Source organism: Cucurbita pepo, chromosome 6, assembly GCF_057944985.1.
Source record: "Cucurbita pepo subsp. pepo isolate OVF chromosome 6, ASM5794498v1, whole genome shotgun sequence".
Classification (NCBI taxonomy): domain Eukaryota; kingdom Viridiplantae; phylum Streptophyta; class Magnoliopsida; order Cucurbitales; family Cucurbitaceae; genus Cucurbita; species Cucurbita pepo.
Window position 1 is genome coordinate 14,016,749 of NC_141803.1, and position 14,573 is coordinate 14,031,321.

General features: G+C 37.9%; 1 protein-coding gene and 2 pseudogenes across 1 annotated transcript; all 3 read right to left on the reverse strand.

Annotated features, from left to right (window-relative positions):
* Window positions 1-178: 178 nt before the first annotated feature.
* On the reverse strand, window positions 179-793 carry LOC147792390 (secreted RxLR effector protein 161 pseudogene; annotated as a pseudogene).
* Window positions 794-8,199: 7,406 nt separating this feature from the next.
* On the reverse strand, window positions 8,200-9,959 carry LOC147792391 (glycosyl hydrolase 5 family protein-like). The gene is made up of 3 exons (XM_087124586.1): window positions 9,384-9,959; window positions 8,711-9,311; window positions 8,200-8,633 (listed from the first exon to the last, which is right to left on the reverse strand). Exons 1-3 carry the CDS (start codon window positions 9,957-9,959, stop codon window positions 8,200-8,202), a joined length of 1,611 nt encoding a protein of 536 aa, XP_086980712.1.
* A 3,772-nt stretch (window positions 9,960-13,731) lies between these two features.
* On the reverse strand, window positions 13,732-14,346 carry LOC147792392 (secreted RxLR effector protein 161 pseudogene; annotated as a pseudogene).
* Between the last annotated feature and the right edge of the window lie 227 nt (window positions 14,347-14,573).

Consider the following 14,573-nt stretch of genomic DNA (forward strand, 5'->3'; position numbering starts at 1 on the left):
ATTACGGTTAATACAAGATTAAATAAACTAACAAATCATTCCCTTAATCTTGTATTTCGATCTTCACATTCTTACATTCTTCAAACCAATTCTTTCTCGAAGCTCCACAAATTTTTGTCGTCCTATTGGCTTCGTAAGTATATCAGCCAATTAATCCTCAGTTTTTACATGATCCAGTTCAATCTCCTTTTTGCACACATTCACGAATGAAATGGAACCTCATGTCTATATGTTTGCTGCGATCATGATGAACTGGTTTTTTCGCTAATGCTATAGCAGACTTGTTATCGATATTTAAACGAACTGGATTTACTTCCTTCCCATGCAATTCCTTCAGTAAACGTCCTAACCACATTCCTTGACAAGCAGCTGACGTCGCCGCAATATACTCCGCTTCAAAGGATGAAAGTGCCACCATCTTTTGTTTCTTTGAAGTCCATGTGATTGGATTGCCATATAAGAAAAACAATGTCCCCGTAGTGCTCTTTCGATCATCTATATCTCCAGCAAGATCACTATCACTATATCCGATTAATCGATTTTCTACTTGCTTTGCCTTAACATAATGACATCCAATATCAATGGTTCCTTTCACGTACCTGAGTATTTGCTTCACAGCTTCCATATGAACCATGGTCGGAGCTTCCATATAACGACTCATAACTCCAACGGAATATAATAAGTCAGGTCGTGTGTTCACTAAATAACGAAGACTTCCGATAATACTCTTGTAAAGAGTGGAATCCACAGATCGACAATTACTCGCTTTGCTTAGCTTTGTTCTCGGCTCCATAGGAAAACATGACACGGATTACAATCCATCATTCCAAGTTTTGCCAAAAGCTTTGCCGCATAACTCGACTGAGATTACCTGATTCCATCGAAGTCTTGTTTAACTTCTATTCCCAAATAATAAGGCAGGAATCCTAAATCACTCATTTCAAACAACTTCTTCATTTGTTGGTTGAAGCTCAAAATATCATCCTTGCTCGACCCGACAATAATTAAATCATCAACATAAACTCCAACTATCTGAATTTTATTTTCTTTCCAACGTGTATACACAGCATGCTCTAAAGGACACTTTTGAAATCCAAGAGACTTTAAGAAATTATCCAGTTTTGCATTCCAGGCACGAGGTGCTTGACGTAAGCCATACAATGCTTTCCTAAGTCGTAAAACATTCCCTTCTCGACCTTCCACAGCAAATTCTTCTGGTAGTTCTACATAAACCTCTTCCTTCAACTCACCATTAAGAAACGCTGACTTGACATCCATATGATGAATCTCCCAACTCTCCTGCGCTGCTATAGCAATCAAGACTCGCACTGTTTCAAGCCTTGCAACAGGTGCAAATACCTCATCAAAATCCACTCCATATTTCTCGACAAAACCCTTTGCGACTAAACGGGCTTTATACCTCACGATCTCCCCATTCGAATTTCTATTCAACTTATATACCCATTTCAACCCGATTGCTCGATGTCCCTTTGGTAGTTTTGCGAACTCTCACGTGCCATTATTTTCAATAACAGACAAATCTTCTAGCATTGCTTGCTGCCATTTTTCATTATCTCTTGCTTCCATATATGAATTTGGCTCCTCAAGTGAAAGAAAACACATCCCAGCTTCTTCATTCAACTCAATAGAATCAGAGTAAATTTCTCTTAACGATCGAAATTTTCTTGGACTAGATGAGACGTATGAATCGTCTCCTATTGATAAATCATTTGCTGGTGATGAATCGTCTCCCAATAGAGTCCCTGATGATTCTCCCCGCTCTTCTAAAATGTACTCGTCCTTCACATAGACCTGAGGATCATAATGAACAGCGAATTTACCACCTTCCTTCTTATTTTCTTCCAATTGTTGCACATCCCATTTATATTCTTCTTCTTCTAGAAACTTGACGTCTCGGCTGATATGAAGTCTTTTCGCTTTAGGATCATACAAACGATAAGCTTTTGAACCTGCTTCATATCCCACGAAAATCATTGGCACACTTCGGTCTTGTAATTTGGTTAAATTTGGTGTTGTATTTCTTCCATACGCCAGGCTTTCGAACACTCTAAAATGCTCTACATTAGGCTTTCTTCCTCTCCATTTCTCATGAGGAGTTGCTTCAATTACACTCTTCGTTGGGGATCTATTGAGGATTTAGACAGCTGTCTTCACTGCTTCTGCCCAGAAATGCATCGGCAAATTTTTGCACTTCAACATGCTTCGCACCATTGCAATAACCGTTTGGTTTCGTCGTTCAACCACACCATTTTGTTGCGGAGAATAGGGTGCTGTTAAATATCTTTTAATCCCACTGCTCTCACAATATTCTTTGAACTCAATACTTGTAAATTCTCCACCTCTATCAGTTCTAAGCGCTTGCAATTTCTTTCCGGATTCAGCTTCAATTTTATTTTAAACACGTTTGAATCCCAAGAATGCATCAGATTTATTTTTTAGCAATTCAATCCACATATATCTACTAAAATCATCTACCAACAGCAAAAAGAATTTATTACCTCCATGAGTTGTTGGAGTAATTGGACCACACAAATCTTCATGCACCAATTGTAGAACACTAACGGCTCGAAAATTCGCTTGTTGTGGGAATGGTGTTCTTCGTTGTTTAGTGATTACACAACTATCACAAACTTATTCGATCCTTTCAACGTGCGGAATTCCTTTCACCATTTGTTTCGTAGACAGGTTTCTTAAAGCCTCACAATTCAAATGCCCATATCTAGCATGCCACAACCAAGAATCTTCAGACAACTTACCAAGTAGACATGTTGGTTTCGTTGTTTTTAGGCTAATTGTATATATCCTATTTCGTGACCGCTTCACTTTTGCCAAGAACTCCTTTGCCTTTGTGAAAATGACAAGTAAACCATGTTCGATCTCAACTTTACAGCCCTGTTCATCCAATTGTCCTAAACTTATAATGTTACTTTTAAGTTTAGGAATGAATTATACATCGGAAAGGATACAGTGATCTCCATTTTCACATTGCAGCATCACGTCTCCACGTCCTTTTATCTCTACAAGTGATCCGTCTCCGAACTTCACCGTGCCGGTCACTGACTCGTTCAATTCCGAGAACCAACTTCGACAACCAGTCATATGATTGCTGGCTCCCGTATCTAGGAACCAAGTGTTGTTTTTCTTGTCAATTTCTTCCGGGACAACCTTCTCTTCATAAAGAGCCATCTCCGTCAACTCTGGTGAACCGAGAGTTCGGACTTCACAAACTTGTGCTATAAGTAAGACTGGCTCATCCTCATCACCTTGCATCTCAGTCAAGTGCGCCTGATCCTCCCTTTTCTTCGATCTACAGTGGGATGCATAATGGCCAATCTTTTGACAATTATAACATTTCACCTTCCGACATTCTGAGGCATAGTGGCCTAGGCCTCGACAATTGTAGCATTTTACCTTGCTCTTGTCACTCTTCTTCTCTTGATGTAACGAGTCGTTTCCACATCCATGACCTCTCCCTCTCCAGCGACCACTGCGACCTCGCCCTCGGCTATGGCCTCCATTGTCGCTACGTTTTTTCTCGAACGTTGAACTTTCACCTTTGCCTTTCGATTCTTTTGCTTTCCATTCTCCTTTTGTAAATAAGACATGCTCAGCATTCTCTTTGTTGCCACCGATCCGTTCCTCGTATGCTTTAAGACGGCCGATGACTTCCTCCATGGTCATCACATTTAAATCGACAAATTGCTCTATTGCCGATGCGATATGAAGAAACTTAGAAGGTACTGAGCGGAGAAATTTTTTCACCAAGCATGCCTCTTCGAAGTTGTCTCCAAAAGTACGTATTTTATTAACAACTCATGTCAATCTTGCTGCATAATCATCTATAGTCTCGGACTCCTTCATATTCATAACTTCGAACTCAATCTTCAGAGTTTGGATCTTTGCCTCCTTTACACGTTCAGCACCCACATGAATAGTTTTTAACGTCTGCCATGCTTCTTTTGCTGTCTCTTTCTCTGCTAACAGAAACAACATCTCCTCAGGGATTGCTTGATAGATAGCTGCTAAGGCCATTTGATCCTTCCTTTCATCAAGACTATCCAGAGACTCAGTTGATTGGATTGCGTCCCACACCCCTTGAGCACGCAAATAGACCTTCATCTTCATAGCCCATGCTGAGTAGTTGGTTCTCGATAACGTCGGGCATTGGAGTGATACCAGACCTTCCTTTGTTGCAGACTTCGACGACTCTCCTCTCTCTCCATTGTTGTTATTATTTCTCGGCATGATCTTTGGCATGTAACCAGTGCTCTGATACCAAATGACAGAAAACACACATACGAGGAAGTGATTTTTGCACAATAACGTTATTCTCTAAGAGAGACAATACTTAGAAAATAAACAAAACCAAGTTACTTATTTTATTCAACTTGTTACACAGTACATATATAGACAGAAAGAAAAACTAACTTCTTACAATCTCAGCCACACATTAATAACTGCTAATAACTTCCCTTGATCTTATCCACAAATACTAAAACTGACATAATTTAAAATACAAACAACAAATACGAATGAATTACGGTTAATACAAGATTGAATAAACTAACAGATCCAGCATTAATGGAGAGGAGCAAGTTCTGAAAGTCGAAGGACGAACGAAAATAAGTAATGGAGGAAGAGGAACTTACAGGGGCAGAGGACGCGGAAGAGGAAGATCAACTTTCAACAAAGCAATGGTTGAATGTTATAGGTGTCATGACTTAGCTCATTTTAATTATGAATGTTCAAAGATGAATAAGGAATTGAATTATGCAGAGCTGGAAGAAGAGGATGAAATGCTGTTAATGGCTCATATGTTAAGACATGAAGCAAAAAGGAGTGATGCTTGGTTCTTAGATTCGGGTTGCTCAAACCATATGTGTGCAAGTGAAGGTATGTTTTCCAGCTTAGACAAGACATTTTCCCACATTGAAAAACTTGGAAATAATACAGGTAGGAAAGTTATGGGAAAGGGTGCAGTGAAATTAACTTTGCATGGGGTTCGTTGCACTATTAGTAATGTGTATTGGGTACCTGAACTAAAAAATAATCTCTTGAGCGTTGGACAACTACAAGAAAAAAGGAGTAGCAGTGCTGTTTGAAGATGGTGTATGTAGCATTTATCATCCACAAAAAGGAAAAATAGCAGAGTCAATTATGATCGCAAATCGGCAGTTTATTTTGGGTGCTGAACCATCTACCACAACAAATGAAGAAAGATGCCTCCAAGTTTCAAATACGGACCAGTCAACACTTTGGCACCATCGATATGGTCATCTCGGCTACAAAGGCTTGTGCACCTTGAAACACAAAAACAAGGTGAAAGGCCTTCCGCAAATTGGGGCTCCAAACCCCACCTGTGAGGCATGTATGAAAGGCAAGCAACATCGGAACTCCATTTCAAAAAATGGGTAAATGGAGAGCAACGGAAAAATTAGACTGGGGGAAAACATTGAAATAGATAAGAACACAGCGGAAGGAGGAGGAATAACAGAGGAAACGACTGAACCGGTTGCTGAAACAATTGAACCAGTTGCTGAAAACGGAGAAAGAAAAATCACGGAAGAAACGACTGAATCGGTTGCTGAAACAATTGAACAAGTTGCTGAAAACAATTTTTCCAGTAACCGTCGCACCAGATTTGACAGTAAGGGAGGGGAGAAATCGACATCCACCTGTATGGTTAACAGATTCCGGTGAAGGCTATGAGAAAAAGGGAAGTGAGGAGATGGTGTACAAACTCCAAAAGGCTCTCTACGGATTAAAACAAGCACCTAGAACCTGGTTTGGTCGAATAGAATCCTACTTCATCAAGGAAGGATTCAAAAGCAGTTCCAGTGAGCAAACACTCTTCATCAAGAGGAAGGGAGGTAAAATTCTTATCGTAAGCATTTACGTTGATGATTTTTTATTTACTGGAGACCAGATGAAGAACTATTGGACGAGTTTAAACGTTCCTTGAAGAAAGAGTTTGATATGACTGACTTAGGTCAGATGAAATTTTTTCTTGGAATAGAGGTAATACAAAGATTAGATGGTATTTTCACATGTCAAAGAAAGTAGGCTGTTGAAGTTTTAAATCGACTTGGCATAGAGAATTACAATTCTGTTTGTAATCCCACTGTTCCAGGAAAGAAAATTGGCAAAGATGAAAATGGTGCAAAAGTATATGTAACTTTGTATAAACAAATAGTGGGAAGTCTGATGTATCTCACAACTACTCGTCTTGATCTCATGCTTGCTGTAAGTTTGATTAGTCGTTTTATGGCATGTCCAACACAACAACATTTTGCAGCAGGTAAAACTGTTTTAAGGTACTTGAAAGGTACGGTAGATTATGGTGTATTTTATAAAAAAGGAGGAGTCGGTGATTTGACTGGATCGACTGGTAGTGACTGTGCCGGAGACATGGAAGAAAGCAAGAGTACTTCAGGCCATGTGCTTGTGATTAGTGGAGGAGCAGTAGCTTGGTTTTCTCGTAAGCAGCCTATAGTCACTTATGAACCAGAGAAGCTGAGTTCGTTGCTGCTAGTTCTTGTGCATGTCAAGATGTTTGGATGAGGAGGATATACTCAAAGAGATTGGTCACTCTCAAATAGAAGGAACAAAGCTAATGTGTGTAATACTTCAACTATTAAGCTATCCAAAAATTCAGTTCTACACGGACGTTCCAAACACATAAGAAAGCATTTCGGAAGTTGCGTGAAGAACTTAGCGTGCAGAGTTTTTCTGACTTGAACTAATTCTTGACAAAGAAGAATAAGTACACGGGAGAAATGGTCAGAAGAATTTGATTAGATGAAAAAGAGTTAAGAGTATTTTTAGGAATTTAGTTTAAATATTTCTCAGATTTGTTTACCAGATTTGTTTCCATTTCCAAGATTTGTGGATAGAAACGTTTCTATGTAGGGTTATTTGTAAGGCTATAAAAGCCAAGTTCACTTTTCAATAATATTATCACCTCAAACTTCAATTGTTTATGTTTTTGGCTTTGTTACGTCAAAACCAGTACTTGTCACTTCTACCTTCCCACAATGGCAAACTCACTCTCTCTAATTTCTTTAATCTATTTTTCTTTGTTCGGGGGGCAACGAGGCTGAGAATCGGTTCATGAGCTGCTTTTTGGCTCGAATTGCCGGGAAGGATATTGATTGGGGCTTGTGGGCGTTCCAAGGAAGTTATATGTACAGACGGTGTAATGAAGATCCTGAGTGAAAGTTTTGGCGTTATGGATCACTCTTGGACTAAAGATAGTACCCCCGTCACTTAAACAAATGCTTCCACTTATCAAGAGAGTGAATCAAGGTTAATTTGTTGCTTCTCAATCTAACCGTGCATTATAACAAATCAAACCTTTATATATTTCTTTAGTTAGAATTTGAAACTAAAGCTCTTTTCTTGCGGATCCAAATTCTAAAGCACCAATATCATACATAATGCTGCATCCCGTATCAGGGCAATGTGTCAAATCCGAGGACAAAGGAGGAGTTGAACTCGGCGATTGTGCCACTCCGAAGCAATGGAACCATAGTGGAGATGGAAGTCCCGATGAAGTTGTTGTCAAACGGGCAGGGTTTGAAATCCGTCAGAGATGGAAAAGCACCGGTGGTATCCGACGAATGCTCTGGCGATGGAAGCAATTGGACGGTGGCTTCGAAAGCAAATCTCCAATTGGCCAACAAAATAGGCGAAGACAATTTTTGTTTGGAGAAGGAATCTGATACTATAGTTGTTGTGAAGAAATGCATTTGCTTTAGAGACGAGGGAAGTTGCACCGATGATCCTCAACCCCAATGGTTCAAACTTGTTCCAACAAATGTTGCTTAGTCTATTAATTAGTTTAAAATAGAAATTTAGAATTTGGTCCAATATACTAGTAGTTGTTGGAATTTGAATTTAGGGTTGGCATGAAAGTTTTGAAAATGCCGGAGTCATATTAGGGTTGTCGATTTTATGCTTAAATTCGCAGTTAAATGGTCAATAATTATTTTTCTATTATTTATTATATGTCCAATCTTTTATACGATCATTATTGTTGGTATTATTTTTCATATATGTTTGTACGATAAATAAAATCGGTTATAGTTAAGCACGAGCATGAATAGAATTAGAGATAAAATAGGGGCCAATTCAAAGTCGGGCATGTCATATATTTATTCTTCCCAATACATAAGCAACTCACAACGTGTTGGTTTCAACGAGTTCAAACCATTGACTTTGGGTGTCTTGGAGGCAATTTGGAGCACCATCAGTGCAAATACATGAGTTTGTCACAATATTTGAAGAATTAGAGCTTTCAACCTGCAAGCAAAGACTCTTCCCATCTTGAGTTACGGTGGCCAAATGAAGCTTAGTGTTTGAAATGGCTCTCCAAGAACTCTGAGGGCCGAAGCAATCCGTTGAGAGAGATGGCATAAGGCCTTCTCCGCTTGTCTTTAAGCATAAACAAGTGCTTGACATCCTAATTGGAGTGCTATCATTGTCATGAGTCCATCGACATGAGATGGAGCAATTACCCATGAAAATATCTTTGTTGTCATTTGAGACTTGGATGCATTGGCCACTTTGTGGATGATATATAACATACGAGAACGATGCATTGGAATTTGGATCTGTGCACCGTAAAAAAATGTCTTATACACTTGTTATAGATCCATATATTCAAAATCGTTAATATATTTATACTTACCTTGCAACATAGTCTGCAATAGTTGAAACTTCTGGACAAAGTTAGGATTTTTAATTTGAGTCCAATTGGAGTCGAGAACTCCAAAAGTTTCTGCCGGCCCTGCTTGACCTTCCCTGTAATAATAGCTACCTTGCCAAGTCCATAATGCCCAATCTAAATCTTCTTGTGCAAGATGAGCTGTGAAGCAACTCATGAACCGATTTTCTGCATCGTTAACCTCTCTCTGATCGTACCCATATTCGCTGACAAACAAAGGAAATGGGTTTGGTCCTTCTCTAACAAATTCAGCATGGTCTACAAAGCCATCGATAATATTTGCACAAATATTATTTAGTGGCTGGTTTATAAATTTACTCTCTTGATCTCCACTGAACGAATACAAGTGCACCTCAAAAACCAACTTGTTGTCTAAGGTGCTTACATTCAAGGGCTTCTCTTTTAAGCATCGAAGATCATTATCAAAATTTAGGCCCGAAACAATCACCAAAACATTTGGGTTAATGTTGTGGATTGTTGTTACTCCTTGAGTAACATAATTGTTCCAATCATTTGCATTTTCATTGGTTCCTCGTATCTCGTTTCGTAGGCTCATTCCAACCACCTAAATGTCATAACAAAAGAATGTGAGAATTTAGTTTCAAGAGTGTGAGAATTTTCCTTAATTTGTACGTACCGTTGATTTCTTGGAAAAGCGTTGAGCAACTAAGCTAAGACCTTGTAGCCATTCTTGAGGGTCAAAATAGCGGTCTCCAAAAAATCCATTGCCATCGTCAAGAGAGCAACACCATCTTGGCTGACTCATATGGTTGTCGGCAATCACCATTAAACCACTCTCTCCAAGCACATCAACAACAGCTTCATAGGCTTCAGCAATAGTCTTGTTCAACACAAAAGGATTATATTGAGCCAATCCGGCTTTTGCTTGCTCTAAATCGAGGAGGTCAAAATTCTCTTCAACTGTCCTATTTGCATAACGAGTGAACATTTGAGTTGCATACGTGAGTCGTACACAATTAAACCTCAACTTGATTGCCTCATCTGCCAGCTCTTTTAATGGCCTGTGGTTGAGACCTTCTATTAGCATGCTCTGTGTGTGGGAAGGCCAATTCACGCACACAAGCTTCACTCGACGCCCTGTTGTCGAATCAACGATCCACCTTCCTTTTGTTGACAACGGTAAAGAATAAACAGAAGGAGATAAAAACACAAACAATGCTAGAAAAAGAACAACTTGAAAAGCTCTTCCCATTTTTTCTTCTCTTTTATGAATCGGGGTGAGAGAAGCATAGCCCAAAGGTTACTTATATATCTCATTAATAGGTTGAAATTTGTTCAAAAGATCAAAGATCGATGTAACGGTGAAACTCCTTCCATTTTTTTCTTAATTCAGTTGCTTTGTTAATAAATTGTGTTTCTAACTTTGATAATTTGTTGAGTAATAAGCAAATATTTCTAACAAAGCTAGCAACGTTCATACATATCTTGCCCACAGAACCAATATTTTAACATTATGGCCCCTTTTTCTTAAATAAAACTCGAAGCTTGTTCCAGTCTCAAATTAAAAATTAAAATAGTAGCTAACTACGTTTATGATAAGTTCTTATATAATACCCCTACTACATTTTTTGAGTTGGGGACATTTTTCCACCTAATAATTCACAAATACATAAAATTATTTTAATAAAAATAGAATAGTTAACATCTTAATTATCTAATTTTAAAAAATGTAATCAAATTATTTAAAATATTTTATTTATACACTTTTCATACAATACTATGCATTTATTAATTTATATATATATATATATATATATATATATATATATATATTCTAGGAGAGAAAGTAGAATATTCTGAACATTGAATTTTTATGTCGCATATTTAGAAGGTCCAAAGCATACAATAAATAAATTCAGATTGCTTTGTCTTTTTGACCGTAAACAATTCGACGTGTAGTTTGGCTATTCGATGTGTAGTTTGGTAAGAACTTATATTATGAGCCTCCATGCCCACGCTTGGAAAATGTCACCTTTTGAATTTGATTGTGTGGAAGGAGAAAAAATGAGGTCTATAATTTTATGTCCCCACTCATAAAAAAATAAATTGGCCATCTGACCTTCTTTTTTCAAACAAATTCTCTTTCTTTTTTCTTGATGGCGGGTTAAAAAGTCACGTCGTTAAACTCAGGCCAACTTTTGAAGGGACGAGCCATTACACCGAACTGGTTTTGGATTAGTGGATCATTCTAAAATGTTTGATCAAGCTTTTAGGGTCGACCAAAATTGTAACGCGTCATGTCTAGGATAGATCAAGATTTGTAATGCAGATTCGATACCTAATGGCTCTAAATCTTGGACATGAGCCGTTACAAATTGTATTAGGGCAGTATCTCTCCCAGTAAGATGTGGTTTGAAAACGAACTAATGTGAAAGTTGGTAGGTATGTGACACCCGAGCAAATGAGGGGTACATGACTGAACCGAAACCACTTCCAAACGAGAGGTATCCTGAGGATATGATAGCCAAGAAATACTTTAGAACATGGATAGTCACTCCATATACCAATAAGGTTCATTTTCCTTTTCGATAGCTCAATTATAAGAACTTCATGGTTAGGTATGTTTTGCTTGGAGAAATTCTATGATGCACGTAACCTGTGGAGAATTTTTCTAGGATGCATGTGAATATGGAAAAGACATGCCGGAAGAACTCGAGTTAGTTCGCGAGAATAGCTTTCACTCGTAGAAACAAAGAGTAGGTAACCTGACCATGTCAAATCCTAGACATGAGTCGTTACAAAGGTTTGGGAGTCACACTCACTCATGGTCAAACAAATTCACTCTTGATCCAACGTACAAATATAGTTACATAAGCAAAGTAAAAAGTGATATAATCCAAAAAATGTATAAACAACCTACGTACCATAATTAAAATTTTTAATACTCCTCGTAATTAAACACTACAAACTTAGTAGCCATTTGGTTTCAAATTCCTCCCATAATTCTTCATTAATCAGAAATTTTGTACATGCTTGTCACAATCTTCCCTTTGAGTCATTTGGGTTTTAGTATTGAAAGTAGATGAGTAGTTCATTTTAACCTCAAACCTTTTCTTGATGAATCCAATTATTTTGACCCTTCCTGGCATTTCCGTGTGGCTACTGATATTCAAACCTCCCGACTTCAAATCCTCCATCAAACTCAGACCCTCATCCATTTCCTCCGCCTCGGTCTCCACCGTCACATTCATCGTCATCGTGTCCTTTGCCTTCGTCAATCCGCCGGCGTCTCCCCTTCTCCGATCACCTCGCCGTGGTAGTAAATCACCATCGTGGCTTTTGAGTATTTGAACGATGCGACATTAGGATTCCGCACGAAGACACTAGCCACAACGAGTATGCCACCGTCTGAGAAGGAAGAACGGTGAGTTTTAAATGATTATTAAGAAAATTAGATGAAAACCCAATTAAGCGTTAGATTTTGACTTAGTAATAACTCAGGAAAACCTAAACAATCGTAGTGTCAAGTTATGATATTATTGAATACTCAACCTGGCTTTTACAACTTTACAAATAACAATAGAAATATTAACTATATGACAAATAATTAAACTAAATACCAAACAATACTCTTAAAACAACCCTTCGCCCCTCTCTTTCTACTCCCTATAAACACAACCTTCGTACCACTTCATGTTCGAAGAATTTGATTAGATCAAAGAAGAGTTAGAGTATTTTTATGGGGTTAGTTTAAATATTTGATTTGTTTACCAAATTTGTTTACAAGATTTTTGTTTCCAAGATTTGTGGTTAGTTTCTATTTAGGGTTATTTGTGAGACTACGAAAGCCAAGTTCAATATTCAATAATATTATCACTTCCAGCTTCAATTGTTTATGTTTCTGGCTTAGTTGTGTCAAAACCTAGCAATTGGTATCATAGCCCCAATTTTTTAGTGATCAAATAGAGAGAGTATGAGTGAAGACAAAGTTTTAACGAAGATCCCTCACTTCGATGGTCACTTTGATCATTTTAGTGATGGAGTGAGCTGATGGAATATTTGCTCAGAGCAAAAGGTCTATGGAGTGTGGCGGAGATTGGTTTCTCAGGTCAAGAGGAAGGAACAATGTTGACTGAGGCACAAAAGGGCCACCTTGATGATGCTAGACTCAAAGATCACCAAGTAAAGCATTACCTCTTCCAGGCAATTTATCGAGCTGTCTTTGAGCAAATCTTGGATCGTCGCACAGCCAAGATTGTTTGGGACTCAATGAAACGAAAATTTTGTGGAAACCAAAAAGTGAAGAAATCTCTTCTTAATGCATTAAGGAGAGAATTTGAGATCCTAGAGATGAAGAATGATAAAAGCATCAAAGATTATTTTTTAAGAGTGATGATAACCTCCAACAAGATGAGAAGCAGTGGAGAAGATATGCCAGACAAGAAAATTGTAGAAAAAATTATGCGTACCCTGACTGAAAAATTTAAGTATGTTGTAGTATCCATGGAGGAATCCAAAGATACTGATAACATGTCCATTGATGAATTACAAAGTTCATTGGTGGTGCATGAACAAAAATTGCGAAGATCCTGACAGAAAACACACGTACGAGGAAGTGAGTTTTGCACAATAACGTAATTCTCTAAGAGAGACAATACTTAGAAAATAAACAAAACCAACTTACTTATTTTATTCAACTTGTTACACAGTATATATACAGACAGAGAGAAAAACTAACTTCTTACAATCTTAGCCACACATTAATAACTGCTAATAACTTCCCTTGATCTTATCCACAAATACTAAAACTGACATAATTTAAAATACAAAAAGCAAATACAAATGAATTACGGTTAATACAAGATTAAATAAACTAACAAATCATCCCCTTAATCTTGTATTTCGATCTTCACATTCTTACATTCTTCAAACCAATTCTTTCTCGAAGCTCCACAAATTTTTGTCGTCCTATTGGCTTCGTAAGTATATCAGCCAATTAATCCTCAGTTTTTACATGATCCACTTCAATCTCCTTTTTGCACACATTCACGAATGAAATGGAACCTCATGTCTATATGTTTGCTGCGATCATGATGAACTGGTTTTTTCGCTAATGCTATAGCAGACTTGTTATCGATATTTAAACGAACTGGATTTACTTCCTTCCCATGCAATTCCTTCAGTAAACGTCCTAACCACATTCCTTGACAAGCAGCTGACGTCGCCGCAATATACTCCGCTTCACAGGATGAAAGTGCCACCATCTTTTGTTTCTTTGAAGTCCATGTAATTGGATTGCCATATAAGAAAAACAATGTCCCCGTAGTGCTCTTTCGATCATCTATATCTCCAGCAAGATCACTATCACTATATCCGATTAATCGATTTTCTACTTGCTTTGCCTTCACATAATGACATCCAATATCAATGGTTCCTTTCACGTACCTGAGTATTTGCTTCACAGCTTCCATATGAACCATGGTCGGAGCTTCCATATAACGACTCATAACTCCAACGGAATATGATAAGTCAGGTCGTGTGTTCACTAAATAACGAAGACTTCCGATAATACTCTTGTAAAAAGTGGAATCAACAGATGGACAATTACTCGCTTTGCTTAGCTTTGTTTTCGGCTCCATAGGAAAACATGACACGGATTACAATCCATCATTCCAAGTTTTGCCAAAAGCTTTGCCGCATAACTCGACTGAGATTACCTGATTCCATCAACGTCTTGTTTAACTTCTATTCCCAAATAATAAGGCAGGAATCCTAAATCACTCATTTCAAACAACTTCTTCATTTGTTGGTTGAAGCTCAAAATATCATCCTTGCTTGACCCGACAATAATTAAATCATCAACATA